Source organism: Oryzias latipes, chromosome 16 (assembly GCF_053564925.1).
Source record: "Oryzias latipes strain Hd-rR chromosome 16, Olatipes_Hd-rR_3.1".
NCBI classification, from domain to species: Eukaryota; Metazoa; Chordata; class Actinopteri; order Beloniformes; family Adrianichthyidae; genus Oryzias; species Oryzias latipes.
In genome coordinates, this window is record NC_136252.1 from 13,370,463 (window position 1) to 13,386,550 (window position 16,088).

A 16,088-nucleotide genomic window follows, 5' to 3' on the forward strand; every position below is an offset into this window, starting at 1 on the left:
AAGCAGAAACCACTGAGTGTACAGGAAAGGAGGGAAAAAAAACCCTCTAAGCATGTTACAGTATACTGAATGTGCCATCTAGTGGCCGAGTATGTCTTGTAAGGCAGATTTCACATGGAGGATGAAACAAATGAGCGTGCATTTTTAAATCACATGAATATGATTAGAATTAATAAATGCAGTATTAATTGGGATGAATAGGAAGCATCAGCCCAAATAAAGGAAAAAACAGATTAAAAATGAACTTTTTTCAGTTGAAGCTGTTTTGCATCGAATTCAAGCAAAATACTAAAAAAAAGGCAATATTTGTAAGCACACCAAATAACTCAGAGATGTTTACAAAGAAGCAAAGATCAGACTCCCCTTTTCTCCGTTTTTTATTTCAAATAAATTACAAGCAAATCCCCATGGAAGCGTACTTGGTACCAAAACAAAATAGGATTTGCTGTGTGATGGGGCCATGTGCCTATCACATGTGCTCATTTCACACCTGCACACGCACGAGCCCAGATGTGTACAAGCACATATATACATACAGTAGAAGTCACAGACAGAGACATCATGCACTCACACAGACGCAGAGGGCGTCATGTTTCTCCACTCTGGAAATCGACAGAAACAAAGAAGATGAAGCTTGTTTTGTTTTACAGGAATGAGAGGATGTGATCCATACAAAGCGTCAGACACATAGACTGGCCCTATTCCAATTCCACTGAAGAAAAACTTAGATATTTAGATATTTTCCTCACGTTAAGGAAACACTTAAAAAATGGCTGCAGAATAAGAAGCAGCAGAGCACAGAATTTTGCCTTTTTTTAGTGAGAGGTGTGTAAACTATATACAAAAAAAAAAATCTAGGGTATTTGTAATTGACGATTAGAAAAGAGGAAATCTACAAACACCAAACAGTGGCTTCAGCAGTAAGAAAGAAAACTTGATAAAAAAAGAAATCTCTGAAACATTTGATCATGGAAAACATATCTTTAGACCAAAAAAAAAAAACACTTTAGCCCAATTTGTGATACTGCTAAACCTTTGAAGACGTCAGAAAAAACAAATCACAGTTAAAGGGTGTGACCTGGAACCTCCAAGACTACAACGTGACATGAGCACAGCACAACAAAGACCATATTTCAGCCTTGAAGCTCTGACAGAAAACACAGTTCCATGAAAATGACTGATTCCCAGTAGATTCAGAAAGTCTGCTTGTAAATTGCGAGACAAAAAATGTTTTTGTTTTTTTTGTTCTTAGAAAAGAGACGAAAATATAGAAGAAACTGGCCTGAGATCCCCGGTACCATAAAACAAAGGTTCATCTGAACAAAACATTTTCTGTAGATCTCTTTCACTCTATTTAAAAAAAAAACGGCCACCAAAATTAAGGGAGACTTATCATCAGAGAATGAATAAAACACGGGGGAAAATGAAGGAAAAACAAAACATACGTCATTCCTCATGAAAACAAAATAAGGAAATTATGAATGAAAAAATTAAATAGTAAATAAGAGACTTAAAAAATGCCTCATTCTGGTCAAAAATGACAAAAACAACTATGAGTGAAGTGAATCTCAAAGTGAGTTAAAGTTAAGATGTTGTATAGTGTGCTGCCTTTTATAACTAGTTTTTTTTGGTTCTAATGACCAGTTCATTAGAGAGTCTCCTTCTTTTGGATAAAGTTCTGCTGAACACCCAGAACATCATGAAAATCCACAGGCTTTTGAAGAAAAAGACAATTAGAATCAGTAACATTTTATCAGAAACCTTATTGTAACACATAAAAAAATAAACTACCCAAGACTTGATTTTACAAAATGCCTTAAATAAAATAGTTTCAACGAAGTTACTATTTCGCTCTGTATTGCACTTGTAAAACAAACCTATGCTTTTGCATGGATGAAAAGGATACAAATGTTTTTCCAGTGTCTACATGTACAAAACAGTGTTAACAGTGCTGAAGCCGTGTTGATTATCAGCATAGAGTGCCCTCAAAGTCATGTATGGTTCAGGTAGTGATCTGTTTTTCTGAATCTGGTCAAATCCTGTTAAAAAAAAGAAGTTGCATAATGGATGTAGAGAAAGAACCTGCAAAGCACATGCTGAAACCAGCACGCTGTGAATTCAACACGAACCTACCGACTAAAGAAATCCACCGTGGTTCTGGTCTGCCAGGGTTTAAGTTCAAGTACAGTCATCTTGGCTTTTTACCCTTTATGTGTTTTGTCCATGGGAAATGGGCTAAAGTAACAAAATAAAAAGAGTGTTGGCTACACAAAGTGATCTCAGATGTTCACAGTTTTTGTTGGTTTTTCGTGGTTTACAAACACGGATTTATATTAAGGAGTAAAATAGTTTGCAGACTTTGATTTAAACCCTGAACAATTAGTAAGAGAAGTGAGTTGAAACAAAGCGGATAAAGAGGAAAGGCGGTCTGTGAGGCGGAAGCTCTTGTAAGTTTTTAGCACAGTGTTGGTTATGATTATGCAATGGATAATGGGAGCATTATCCATCAAACTCAGGACTCAAAGACCCAAACTGTTGCAACAAACAAAGTAGGTACTTTTCTTTTAAAGAGACTTATGTTATAATAAAGTCCTTGTCTCCTTCTTCTCCAGAGCTGGATGCTTTCTTGCTCGTTGCCTTTTCCTTGTCTGCGTTCGGACATTTGTCTTTGTTCTTGAGGGAGCCGGAGTCCTCAGAGCTGTTGCTGAGCGTCTGATGCTGAACGGCATCTGATCGTGTTGGAGGAAGAAAGGAGAGGAGTTAAACACCAAACAGTTTGATGAAAATTAACATGTTCTTGTAGATTGCTTCTAAAGATGAAGGACTAGGAATGGGTTTCATTAAGATTTTATCGATACTACTTAATCCAATATCTTATCGGTATTCCTATCAATACTTTTCTGTGTGAAAACAAGGAGGGAGAAGACAAATAATAACCTATGTAACCTTTTATTTTAGAACAATTTAAAACACAATATATTAACATAACGTCCTTTGCAACACTAACATAAAATGATCAATGAATACAAACGTGTCTTTCTAGTAATAACATACCTTTTAAGGTAACAACCTTAAATAAACAGTGCAATTTAAAATCAAAATACAGAGTATATCAAATAGCCTCCTCACTTCAAGGAAACATTACAGTGAAAATAAAAATGCATAATGTTTTATTTTAATTACTTGTCCATTGTATATCGAGTTATTTATTATTATTGCTAGCCTGTTAATATCATACTGTAATATTTTACAGAGTTGGTAGCCGTATTCATTTTCACCCTCCTTTTTATCAAAATGTCCTGACTTATCTAAACTAAACTACCAGCTTCAGAGCCACATTCCTATGTAGGACATATATAACAAAATAAGATTAAAATTGCATTTCTGAGTATTTCTCTATTCAAATCATGGTGAATCAGCAGCAGACGCAAAAATGCCATTGGAAAAAGCTTGTAGCAGTTCCACATGTAGATGACTAGATCCATGAATGTCTTTACTTTCCTCATTCGAGCTGGCACCTGGCTGGATTGCGTCAATATTGCTCGCCCAACGCTAGGTTGGGGTTGTGAGGGGCTGTAAGCTAGCAGAAGAATGTGTAAGCAGATGGTTGATGGGAAGGGGTCAGGCTTACTGCGTGGAAACAGTCCCACCCATAACTCAAAGGTGAATTTCTAACAAACTACTGCCAACCTGCAGAAACTACAGAAAACGACAGTTTTTAAATTTTATTTTAGCTAAATACCCCATAACTATAAATCAAAGACTACTGGGAATGGTTTTACAAAAGATGAAACGCGACTGGAGTGGGACTCTAAAACTGCATCAAATCTTCTAAAAGCTGCATGTTTCCTCACAAATGACAGATCACTCCATCACACACATTTCAAACTGATGCTAAATGGTCCAACAACTTCAGTGTGGAGGAAAACATCTTGTTACCAAACACATGAGAGGCGGTGGGAGTGACGGGAACACAGCCTGAATCTATCAGCTGTCTGTCACACTGCTGAGTCCGGGCTGAATACATGTATGAGGACAACTGGGACACAAACAAAGAGTCTGATTGGGAGAGGTGCATCACCCGCCATTCTGCTGCACTTCACACAAACAGCAAGACAACTAACGAGCTCGTAAGATTAGATTTTTCTAATGTTGTTTCAGTTATGATTGCTAACTCAAAGTGTGGTTGAAACTTGACATAAATCAGTGCTGATGGCAGATGGTTAATAGCGTTAAATGGAGGCACTTTGAATTTTGAGTGGATTGAGGTTGTGACTCACCCTCCTGAGTGTCACTGGAAACTCCAGACTGCTGACTGCTTTCCTTGTCTTTTTCCGACGACCCCTTCTTTAGTGTTAAATGCAGAACATTTGGAGACGCGCTGCCGCTCCTGGGAGACTCCGACCCATCGTCTTTGTGAACAATTATTAGAAAACTGTTAAAAAGAAGTGCATCCAAACAAAATGCAGGCTGATGACCTGCTTACTCTCTGAAAGTACCTGCGGTCCTGCTGCTGCTGCTGGTTCTTGGTTTCTGAGGGATGGTGGGTCGTGCAGCCAGAGCAGGCTTTGCTCCTTGTGGCACCGGTGGTTTTGGGGTTCCCGGGCTGACGGGGGAACTCGAGGAAGATGTTGCCCTGACCCGAGTGGCAGGATCAGGCTTTGGCTCGCTGCGTGTTGAGGATTTGTCAGGGGCAGCAGGGCTGGTTCTGTTACTTGAACTGCTGGGAGACCTGCTTTCTGTACTTGAGAACTGAGGTTTGACTGGTGGAGCAAAAAAGAAAACTATTTTCCACCACATTCATAGTCAGGTTTATGATTAAATACAACTTTTCCAGGTTAAACTTCTGGTTTTAGATTTTGTACCTGCTGTGTTGCTGTCAGGCCTGTCAGGGCTGGAAGACTAAATGAGATTAAAAAAAAGAAATACTCAGTTTTAAGATTTGCACTTACTCACACTGGCTGCTCTATTCTGGATTTTAGCAGTGAACATCTGCTGCTGGTGGATGTTTTTTTTATGTATTTATTCTATAGAATTCTTCCTTTATCTAGCTCCCAATGTGGCTTTCCCCCCTCATTTCCACCTAGGGTTTGGTGGACATCCCTTCACCTTGTGAGCTCTCCGCTCCTGTTTGGCCTTCATCTCTGCCAGGAGGCCGCTGCCCATCATCTGCACTCCAGTGTACCGCTTCCCTCCCTGTGGACTCCCCCTGCCGTCAGAGCTCTCCCACGGCTCATCCATGGAGTCCGGCGTCCTCAGCTCCTCTGAGCGGTCGGAGCTGCTGCTGTAGTCGGTGGCCTGCGAGCGGCTGGAGGCATCTCTGGAGCAAAACAGGAACTGATTGTGATGCTGGAGCTTCAAAACAGAACCAAATTCAAAATGCTAAGGTTCACCTGGATCTTGGTTCGGGTGCTGGGCTTTTGGCCGCCGTCTTTGGAGAGGAGGGCTCCTCTGGGATGATATGAGTCAGAGGCGAGGCTGCAGAGGCTGAGGATGAGCCAGAGGATGTTGGAGCTGCTTGGTTTTTCTCTGACTTATCCGACTTATCTGATTTATCCGATTTAGAAGATCGCTTGATGAGGTTCAGAAATCCTCCTTTACTCTTCTTTTTCTCTCCATCCTGAGAGTCTGAACTCCTCAAAAACCGTCTTAAAGGCAGCAGAAATGGAGACGCACACAGAGTCAACATCATACTTGTAGATAACTGGGTCAAATCATCAGAACATGTCGTTCATAAGGAGTTCAGCCCTGACCTGGAATTTATCTTTGTGACCTTTTTGGAGAAGAACTCATCCACTCCTTCATCCACCCTGCCCATGAGTCCGTTCTGTTCCCCATCTTGAGATGGAGTGCTGTTGATTTGCTGAAAGAAAACATTCAATATATCTGCATTGCATTCCTCATGGCTACTTTGAGTGGTTCTGTGAGCTTTCCTTATACTTAACTAAATAAGTCAAAATTATTTGAAGTGGTAACATATTCTTCGCACAATAACCTTTTGGCCTGCACTGTTTTACTCACAGGCACTTTGCTGGAATTTGTTTTCTTGTTCCTTCGCGGCCGTAGTTTGGTGAAGTGCTGCAGTTTTTTTTCCTCCTCTGATGGCAGCTCTGCGATCACTCCTGGCTGCTGCTGCTCCTGTTTAGGCGTCACCACAGGTGGACTGGATGGAGTGGAGGTGTCCTCGACGTGGATGGGGACATCCTCCAGAGCCTTATCCAGGTCAAACTCCATCTCTAAAGGATTACAGTGAAACAGAATTTCAAGCAGTCCCTTCCAAACACAGATCAGAATACCAAATCACTGTAGAGATTTTTTTTCATACAAACGTTTTAAAGATTAACAACTAATGAAAATGCAGAATTAAACATTATAAGGAGTAACTTACCAAAAGCACGAGATACTGGGCGTAGCATTCTGCTGTGGATGCTTTTCCTTTTGGTTTTTGGAGTCATCTAAAAAGAAAAAATCCAAAAATGTTACTTATTTTATAACCATTTTCAATTTCAATAACTGCTAAAGCTGTTTATGAAATCCACAAAATGTTGCAAAAACACGGGCCTTAACACAAAATGTGTTGGGAAAAAAGAACCAGTTTAGCTGAGAGACAAGTTGTCTTCATATAAAACACAATGCTTAAGTTTAAAAATAATAAATATTAATAGAAATGTATATTTAAATGCTTTTTTTTAAGACTTTTTCCCCTGTGAATTAAACATTCTAGTTGAGAAGTTAGCACAGGGTTCTGCAGAATTTAAAGATGCTACTAATGAAAATCCAATACTTTTAAAATGTATTTATGTATTAATGCTGCAAACAGCAAGTAAAAACAGACAAAAAACAAGCAGTACAGAAACTATTGAAACATTTGACTGGATTAATGCATGTGTCCTACTTTGTGCATTTTGTTCTCTTTTTTTTTTATACTTCATTGTAGTTGAGCCTGTGTGTTTTCCCTTAGGACATTAGACTGTCTTATTGATGAGTAAGCTGGATTTGTTTTTAGCCGGGGGAACTTCTGCATATTAACAGCAATGTTCAGATGATAACAAACATCAGCATTTTTTTTCTTTAAACAAATGAAAACAGCTAAATCCCTCTTTATTTTGGCTGTAAGTCAAATTCTCATTTTCCATTTGATTGTTTGGGGATCTTCATTTTCTTATTACTTTTTTATGTCAAAGTTGTCTCCTTTCTAGATTAGCATTTATTTTTGCTTTGCAATCATTTAAAATGATACATTTGCACTAAACTATGTCAGATGTAGCTGAAGGCAAAGGCTCCATGTTTTTATGGGAGCAAAAGTTCATGCTTACACTAATGCGAGTAAACTATTTTTCATCAGATCGAGAATTGTTCTACACCGGATTGTAATCGACATGTTTTAATTTAGGGAATTTCTGAGACTCTGTATCACATAAATAATACTTGCCATAAATAACACTTTGAAATTTATACTGATTATCACTTCAACAATCTCATTTGCACGATTTAGATTACTGTTAGTATTTTTATTATTGTTATTTTATAAACTGCTTGCACTGCGGGTCGAGAGGAAACGTAATTTCATCTGTCATGTATGTCATATGTATCCAGCATATTTGACAATAAAGTGGACTTTGGCTTTGATAAGGTGCCAATGAATAAATAAAACTGAACAACAAAAGGATTTTAATGATATTCTGATCCAGAATGGTTTTGACGAACGATTTAAACTAAAGAAAGCGGTTATAAATGTGAGGGGCCTAACTAACTATGACTATGTCACTGAATAATACAAAATAACTCAAAACTATTGTGGGTCTATAGATATAGAGTAACGCCACATTAACAACTAGTGTTTCTTTGAGTTAGAGAAAGTTCAATACCAGTACCAGTCCTTTCTTTGTCCACACACATCCCTTAACTTTATTCACACCAGATGATCATCAACCAGCAACCACCACCGTACTAACATTAAGTTAACCCTAACCACTTAACACAGTGACAAATTAATAAAAGTGACTCATTTTTTTTTTTTTTAGAAAAGCCTCCTACTAAATTAAATAAAAATAAAAGAAAGTTTAAGTAGATAGAAAAGAGAAACATGTCCAAAGAAAGAAGTCTGGTAAGACTAAACTCTCCAAAATGGTTTAAACTTATTTGGTAATGCTGTCTTTGAAATACAAGTGTGAAAAACAAAAGGATGGAGCAAAAGAAAGTTGAAAACAAAGGAGTAAGAAATCTGAATAAGGAAATAGTAGCAGATACACTTGAAATATTAAAGTAGTAAAGTTCTTTACATAAAGTTACTGGCCATTTTGAGGATTCTAAAAGCAAAAAAAGTTTTTGATTAAATACTATTTTGTGGATCTAAATATTAGAAGAAAAAAACAAACACAAAATGTAACAGAGTTACACAGAAAAATGCATCTTTGCTTAAATGTTTTCTAAAACAGCAGCACAGTAATAATGGTGTCCTTTCATTACAATTGTTATCCACATATGTCAGATGGTGATAGACAATGTATTTAATATACCGAACAATAAAAAAAAGCATTTAGTGCAGAATTACCAAAGGAAAGCCTAAAGCCGCAGTTTTAACAATAAAGTGTATTATTTCCTTATAGACACTTAAAACGATGCAACAGAAAAATGAAGAGTGAGCAGAAACAAGTGACAAGAAAGGAAAACAACGATAAAAAGTTAAGTAGAATAAGAAGTTTGAGGTGGGGGGGGATGAGAAATACTTACACTGGTGCAGCAAAGAGTCTCCAAGGAGCAAAGGTAGAAAACACAAGAAGGAACAAAGGAAAAGGGTCAAGAGAAAAAGACAAGACACTGTAAGGATCCAGGAGGACAATGAAAGAGGTAAACATGCAACTAGGGAGGAAGAAGAGGAAGAAGATCAAGATGGAGTTATACCAAACAGAAAAAGAGATGGATCAGAAGACTGAGGGCTTTTTCTTGGTGTAGACAGCATCAATATTTCTGCTATGTCTCTGATAGTAATCACTGGTAATATACCAACATGGTGAATTAAACTGAACAAACACACACTCCCTCCCCCCATATCTGGATAGGAAGAAAACCAGGATGTAAAGCAAAACGGGAATTTTGAAGTTCCTGAAATGACCGCTTAAGTGTGGTGTAAAAATAAATCAATTTCCTAATTCAATGTTAAGCCTTCATCAGCAGAGCATCTGAGCAACACATGCTCTCTGAAATAATGTAAATCTTTGACCGGTTTACATCAGCTTTGCACTGATGTGCAACGAATGCGCCGTTATGTGTTGCCACTTTTTTCCCCTTGACAGAATCGGCTGATTTACGCTAATTGAGTAAACGCATCACCTCTGTGTGGTGTTACATCTCAGTGCAAGGCTGCTTTTCTCCGCTTCAGAGTCTGCTGGAATTACATTGTTTGCATAAACGGTTGAAGACTTATGATAGCCAAAAAAATGTCAGCTAAAGCTCCAGTGTTAAAGGGTTAAAAGGTGGGATTCTATACATCAAAAGGAATTTACAGCCCTGTGTCAAAAACATTTTGATGTAGGTCATTTTTATTTTCTATTCATGAAAACTTCAAGATATTTGTATCTTATGCAGGCCAATAGATGTAGTATTGATAGATGAGGTTTGTTTTTGGGAGCTTGGAGCAGATCCAGTGTTCCGCACTGATGCTCTTCTTGCTGTTATTGTGCTTGTGAGCACTTTTGTTGAAGAGGAAGGCTGTTTCAAGCTGTGAAATGCCCCAGTTTTCAAACAATACAATTATACAGTCTGCAGAGGCTCCCCTCACACCTTTATTAACCAAACTTACCATGCATGCCTCCAGATCGTCCAGCCTCTCAGCCTCCAGTATCTCTGCTGATGCCCGTTTGGAAATCCTTTCCTCTGGGATGTCATGATCCACTGACTCATGTCGCACCAAGGGGCGACCTCGTCGAACTAAGTGGTCAGCCTGAAAGACAAGTACGGGAGGAGAAACACGATAGTGAAACATTTTGCTTAAAATAAATGTAGGAATGAGTCAGTTTAGGGAAAACCTGGTCTTCTATTTACCAGAGTGAGTTGCGACGCAGAGAGAACCTCCAAAATCTCATCAACGATGCGATCCGTAAGAAAGGAGGCAAGACTTAGTTTTACCTCACTGACAAAGAAAAAGGTTGTTTTTAAGAAGATAAACAGGGAAAATAAATGAAAACACCAAGAAAAACTGACACACTGACACATCGTCATTTGTGGTTGGTACGTAGAAGTAAACACGTTCAAACCAACAAGCTCTCAAGCACCTGATCTTGTTGATAATATCCATTCCTGACTGCTCCAAAAGAGTTTTGGTAACAAAGCTTTTAGGCACAACCATCCTGTCAGAGCTGGCCTTCATCAGTTCTGGACGAAGGTTACTCCTCTTCATGACATGAGGACACAGAGACTCTGCTGCATCTATCATGGACTCCAATAAACCCTGAAAGGAAAACAAGGAAAAAAGAAACGTTTGATTTTTCTTTGTTATAATTAGTTAATGCTCAATGTTCCGTGCTGGGATTCTTTCTGGTATAAAAATCTAAGCAGGTTAAAAACTGCAAACACAATAAAAAAAATGTTACTTTTAAAATCGACATTAAAAACTAGACTTATATTCAAAGGATAAAAGCTCTAGTCAGAACATCCCACCTGGAGCTGCTGGTCCACGACTGTAGTCAGCTCTCCTGCCATGGACTCCAGCTTCTCCTGGATGGGACTCATGGACAAACTGTTCATCTCCTCTCTGGACCCTGAGTTGAGGTGGTAGAGGTTGGGAAGCAGCTGAGGACACAGACGATGGAGAACATTCATTTGAAATAGAAAGTACCAAGAGAATATAGATCAGATATCTATAGGAGACTTCAGGGTAAAAGGCAAACATCTAATCAGACGGTAACATAGCTGCCGCTCATTGAGGTTTTTCAGAATGAAGGTCAAACTGAGCATCAGAGTTATGTATGTTTAGATCAGCGGTCCCAAACCTTTTTTACATCAGACATATTTTCACAGACCAGTCTATAAGGTGTGATGGATAAATTCAACCAAATAAAATGATACAACAGTCACAAAAACCTAAAGTTAATGGTTTTCTGTTGTATATAAAACTTTACAAGCCGCCTCCTTGTAACATTAGACAGCTACATATCATTTAAAACAGACTTGGTGGGGGGGAACATGTCTCAATAAATGCCAAATGGCATACTATTATATAGTTCTTTTCTTCCTTCATTAAAGCCAAACCACTTTACAGTCATAAGTCCCAATCATGTATGTGCAAATGCATTTTCACACTGATGACGGCTCTGCTGTCATGAGAGGCGCTAACCCGTAACCACCAGGAGTAATGTGGGGTTCAAAAATAATTGTTTCCTTTTTTTTTGTCTCAAAGTTAACTGGATATTAAAGAGTAGACTTTAGTAAGCTCCAGCTGCTGCCTATCTCCATGTCATTTTCTCATGTTCTGTCAAATGAAGGCTTTTTTTCCCTCCCTTAACTGAAAGTAGGGCATGACTGAATGGAGGATTACTGTTATCAGTGAGGGTATTAATTCATCTGTTGTTGTTCGTACAACATGTGTGAAATAAATTAATTAAACTAAACTAGACTCTTTTCTGTGTCTCAGAGATCAAGTCGTCTTATTTCCGGGTAGGAAAAGGAGCTCACAAAAATGACTAATATTTAATTAGAAATGTGTTCTTTAGTGTGTCAAAGGTAATGTATTATTTGACAGAACATATACTACGCCCCTCTCATCCTCGGGTGGTTTCTCCTCCAAGCTCGAGTCCTCTACCAGATGCCTGGGAGCTTCCTGCGCAGTATCTTAGCTGTTCCTAGCACTGCGCTTTTCTGGACTGAGAGGTCTGAGGTCTTTCCAAGTATCTGTTGTAGCCACTCTTCCAGGTTGGGGGTCACTACCCCAAGTGTTCCCATTACCACAGGCACTGCTGTCACCTTCACTTTCCAGGCTTTCTCCATTTTCTCATGTTCCTTCTTCCTGATGTTCCCATCGCTTGGCACTGCCACATCCACCACAACGGCTTTCCTCTGTTCTTTATCCACCACTACAATGTCTGGTTGGTTTGCCATTACCATCCTATCAGCCTGGATCTGGAAGTCCCACAGGATCTTTGCCCTCTCATTCTCTACCACCTTTGGAGGTGTTTCCCATTTTGACCTTGGGGTTTCCAGTCCATACTCTGCACACATGTTCTTGTATATTATTCCAGCCACTTGATTGTGGCGTTCCATGTATGCTTTCCCTGCCATCTTCCACCCTGCAGTTATGTGCTGGATTGTTTCAGGGGCCTCTTTGCACAGCCTACACCTTGGGTCTTGTCTGGTGTGGTAGATCTGAGCCTCTATCGCTCTGGTGCTCAGGGCTTGTTCTTGAGCTGTATGTATATATATATATATATATATAATTTACTCTGAAAGACTTGAGAATAGCACGATATAGGCCCTATAGAAAGTAATAATGCAAGTATTAAGTAAGCCTGGTACCAAGAGACCCATAGACTGGTGCTGGTTTGTAGGTTTAGGGGTTGGCAATCAAAAAAATGATAAAGGTTTCTTAACAAAATTAACCCCATGAAGTGATAAACAAAGCAATAGAGAGAGTAATAAGACTTTAAGGAAGAAGAAATAAAGATCCAGTTATAACACTAAATCTCTAAATGTGCCAAAGTATTCATGCGGTATAAGAATTCTCTAGTAATCAAGAAAACAATTCTTCTAGAGAATTTGAACAGTATTTATGTTCACATATCTAAACCAGGGTGTTTTACATTTGTCCTTACAGTTTTAGAGTTTCTGGCATCTTTGATGAGGTTCTCAGCTGATCTCACATCTTCCAAGATTGTGTCTGCATCTGAGTTTCTCAGGGAGTTCAGATGGTCCTGCACCTTCACACAAATCCGGTCCATCATCTGGAAAACAAATCTTTCAGATTGGAAGTCTTTGCGTGTACAGTGTGTCATTAATTGTCACAAGTTATGGCAGATACGATTTTCCTACTGATTCCTACCATTTAAAACACTCTAATCTAAAAATATTCAAAAAGAAATCCTAACTTTTTTTCATTTCTATTTCATGTTTGATGTATATTGTGCCATTCCCATTGTTTTTGGCTACTTACTGATTTACTAATGGGTTAAAATAAAGCTAAGTTTGCGCTCACCTGCTGCGTGGTTGTGGTAACAATGCCCTGCTGTAGTCGGTAAGCCTGCTCTTGTAAGTATTTCTTGGTTTCTTGGTTCCTATATACATAATTTTCAATCTATAAAGAAAAATCAATGATAATAAAACACAATATTAAATCACGGTGGTGTCTCGTGCAATTAGAAAAATCATTTTCAGGCAGAGCAATGTTTCGGTGAATCCAATGAGAGCACACTCATTCATAAACATAAGGACAACAAATGTGTGTTTAGCAGCTTATGTCTTTGTTGAAACAACCCTTTCAGACATTTATAAAGCACACTGTTAAAACATTTACATTTTACTACACTTTTAAATAGTGCCACATTTGCAAGGAAATGATCTATTTCATACCTTCGACAAAGCATCCTCTGTTTTTTCAGGGCTTGCCTTCAAAGCCTGGGAGGCATCTATGATGGGAATTGGCATGAAGCGAATTGTGAAGTTCCTAACAAACACAGTCAGAGGAAATACAGGAATTGTATAGTTAGGCATAAACAAAATATATGTATATATATATATATATATATATATATATATATATATATATATATATATATATATATACTGTATAGTTATGTTCAAACAAGATTGTTTTGCGACAAACGCCACTCAACTTAAGGTATTTAGCATCTGCAGTGAATTGCATAATAAAGATGTCACATGCCTCCGTGCTAGGTGATGTAAAAAATAAAATAGTGGAAATACAGTTCTTGTGAAAGCAAAAAGTAAGAATGAGTTTAGAATAAGACTGGATAACAGAATCCAATGAAACGGCAGGAAAAAAAGCTTTTAGTTTCCATCCTTCAGGAAAAACTCTTAAATAACGACAGGTTTAAAAAAGTGATTTCTTTCTTTGGCAGATTATTTTGCTGAAGAAAGATATTGAACAACACACAAGAAACCTAAGAAACATGAGTGAATTGAGTAAACACATGCATGCTGCACAGCTGAACAGAATAGATCACTGTTCCTCTGTTCTTTAAAAATGCTGTGCTGCAGCACACAGGAGAAATGAGGACTTGTGCTGCTTAGACAATACCAAGATAGATCTTTGCATGTGTAACCAAATAAACCTTCTGCTACACTATCATGTGCAGATAAGTATGCATTTACTAAGGTAAAGAAGACAAATCTTTTTTTTTTCTGCCTTTGCTCCAGACTTTCATTCTCTCTTTGCTATGCATTCAAAAACAAGTTTCTCATGCAACCCGTGCTTTTCTTTTATTTACAGTATTTGTTTTTCTGCGGCTTCCTTTCCCTCCTGTTTTCCCCCCACGGGAGACTGGGTGAATCCAGATTCTAACAAACTTCAAAGCACATCTATAGTATGGCAGAAAATGATGCAAGCTGGATTCCAACTAAAAAAACATTCAGAAGAACCAACTGTGAGACTTCTTAGAGAAGTCTTTTTCTTAAAGGGAATTTACCTTTTCTGACATAGTTTCACGGCATCGTTTTCCTTCTGATTCTACATGAAGCCTAGTTGATTTTAATGCCCTAGGGGTCAAGATTTGTTGGTCTTGATGAACTAAACTCAACAAAAATCTTGGAGTTGCACACTTTCATTGTTGCTCTATTTGAAATAATTGCCATTATCAAGGCTCGAGTGTGAGAGATTAATAATGCTTTGTTGCATTATTTGAATTTGGATAAAAAGAGAACAGTTTTAAAAGCCTTGCTACATAAACATCAGAGGACTTTGACCAATGTAAGACGGAATAATAAAATAATACAAAATGAAAGGTGGATTTAAAAAAACAACAACAACAAATAGCTGTTGAATCTCTTGTGCTCTAGTTCTCAGCTGACTAATCAAAAAACAATGCAATAAAAGTCATCAATTTTAAACCAAGGAGACTTTTCCTTTGTGTTCCTGTCTTTACATTAATAGGTAGATTAAAAAACAAACTTTAAGGTACGTAAAAACTAGAAAGTGAGAAAAAAAAAACTCATCAAAGCGAATTCTCTGGGTGACTAACTTCGACGTTTCCAGCAGAGACACAGGCCTTTTTTTCATTCCTCATCACTTGAAGTTGCTAACACACACACACACACACACGCGCGCACACACACACACACGTACATAAACAAGTATAAACATACATATACACACTTATTGCATGTGCAGCTACCTACTTCTCTAAAGCAGCTGCTACATCCTGTAGACCCTGAGGGCTGGTGTTGTTTTTATCCCAGATCACAGTCCTGCAAAACAAAAACAAAAAAAATACCACAAGCAGTATTACTAGTCTATTCTAAACATTTAGGCTGAACTTTACTGATAAATAAGAAGTAAAAGTAATTTCTTATGCTTTGAAAATTTAAACATACATACTTGAGGTAAATATAAATATGAATTTGAAAAATATATCTATAATATTGTTTTTCCACAAGACAAGAATAGACATGGGATATGTCATCACTGCATCACTAACTGATCATCTGAACTGACTTTGTAGCTGATCAGTGCAGACACACTGATGCCTACTTATACCGTTAAGTCCAAGCCTCCCCACACTTGTCACCTGAGTTTGGAGTTGATCTGCAGCGCCTTTGCCAACATCTTGGCGCCTATGTCCCCCATGGCGTTCCCGCTGATGTCCAGTCGGGTCAGTGAGGAATTGCTGCCCAGGGCGTTGAGAACAATGGTCAGATCACTCTTGAGTCTCGAGTCTGCTAGAGACAGCGATGTGAGGGGCTGGGGGGACAAAGTAGGATGGGGGGGGGGGGGGGCAAAGGAGAGAGATGTTTAGAGGGACTCGTTTTGAGAAGGGGGGCAGGGGGGTTGATATGATTTACAGTGTGCAGCAGCATGGCTGTCTCTATTGATACGTGATCCAAAAGTCATGTTGGATCACATTTCACAGGTATTGCTTTTT

At 38.4% G+C, this 16,088-nt stretch overlaps 1 protein-coding gene across 4 annotated transcripts in view; it reads right to left on the reverse strand.

Moving 5' to 3' along the window:
- Positions 1–359: 359 nt before the first annotated feature.
- LOC101156675 (F-actin-uncapping protein LRRC16A) overlaps positions 360–16,088 on the reverse strand; it is a 69,672-nt gene continuing 53,943 nt past the window's right edge. For 2 of the 4 annotated variants that reach the window (XM_023964164.2, XM_023964163.2), the window contains 19 exons: positions 15,735–15,907; positions 15,346–15,414; positions 13,561–13,654; positions 13,187–13,285; positions 12,807–12,935; positions 10,660–10,791; positions 10,275–10,450; positions 10,045–10,132; positions 9,803–9,943; positions 8,734–8,751; positions 6,389–6,455; positions 6,022–6,236; positions 5,754–5,863; positions 5,394–5,648; positions 5,110–5,320; positions 4,866–4,902; positions 4,500–4,763; positions 4,281–4,412; positions 360–2,729 (listed from right to left, as the gene is read on the reverse strand). In XM_023964164.2, the coding sequence (XP_023819932.1) occupies positions 2,575–2,729; positions 4,281–4,412; positions 4,500–4,763; positions 4,866–4,902; positions 5,110–5,320; positions 5,394–5,648; positions 5,754–5,863; positions 6,022–6,236; positions 6,389–6,455; positions 8,734–8,751; positions 9,803–9,943; positions 10,045–10,132; positions 10,275–10,450; positions 10,660–10,791; positions 12,807–12,935; positions 13,187–13,285; positions 13,561–13,654; positions 15,346–15,414; positions 15,735–15,907 (2,565 nt within the window). In that variant the 3' untranslated portion in view covers positions 360–2,574. The remainder of the gene's footprint in view (positions 2,730–4,280; positions 4,413–4,499; positions 4,764–4,865; positions 4,903–5,109; positions 5,321–5,393; positions 5,649–5,753; positions 5,864–6,021; positions 6,237–6,388; positions 6,456–8,733; positions 8,752–9,802; positions 9,944–10,044; positions 10,133–10,274; positions 10,451–10,659; positions 10,792–12,806; positions 12,936–13,186; positions 13,286–13,560; positions 13,655–15,345; positions 15,415–15,734; positions 15,908–16,088) is intronic. The other 2 variants (XM_023964166.2, XM_023964165.2) reach the window with 1 other exon arrangement.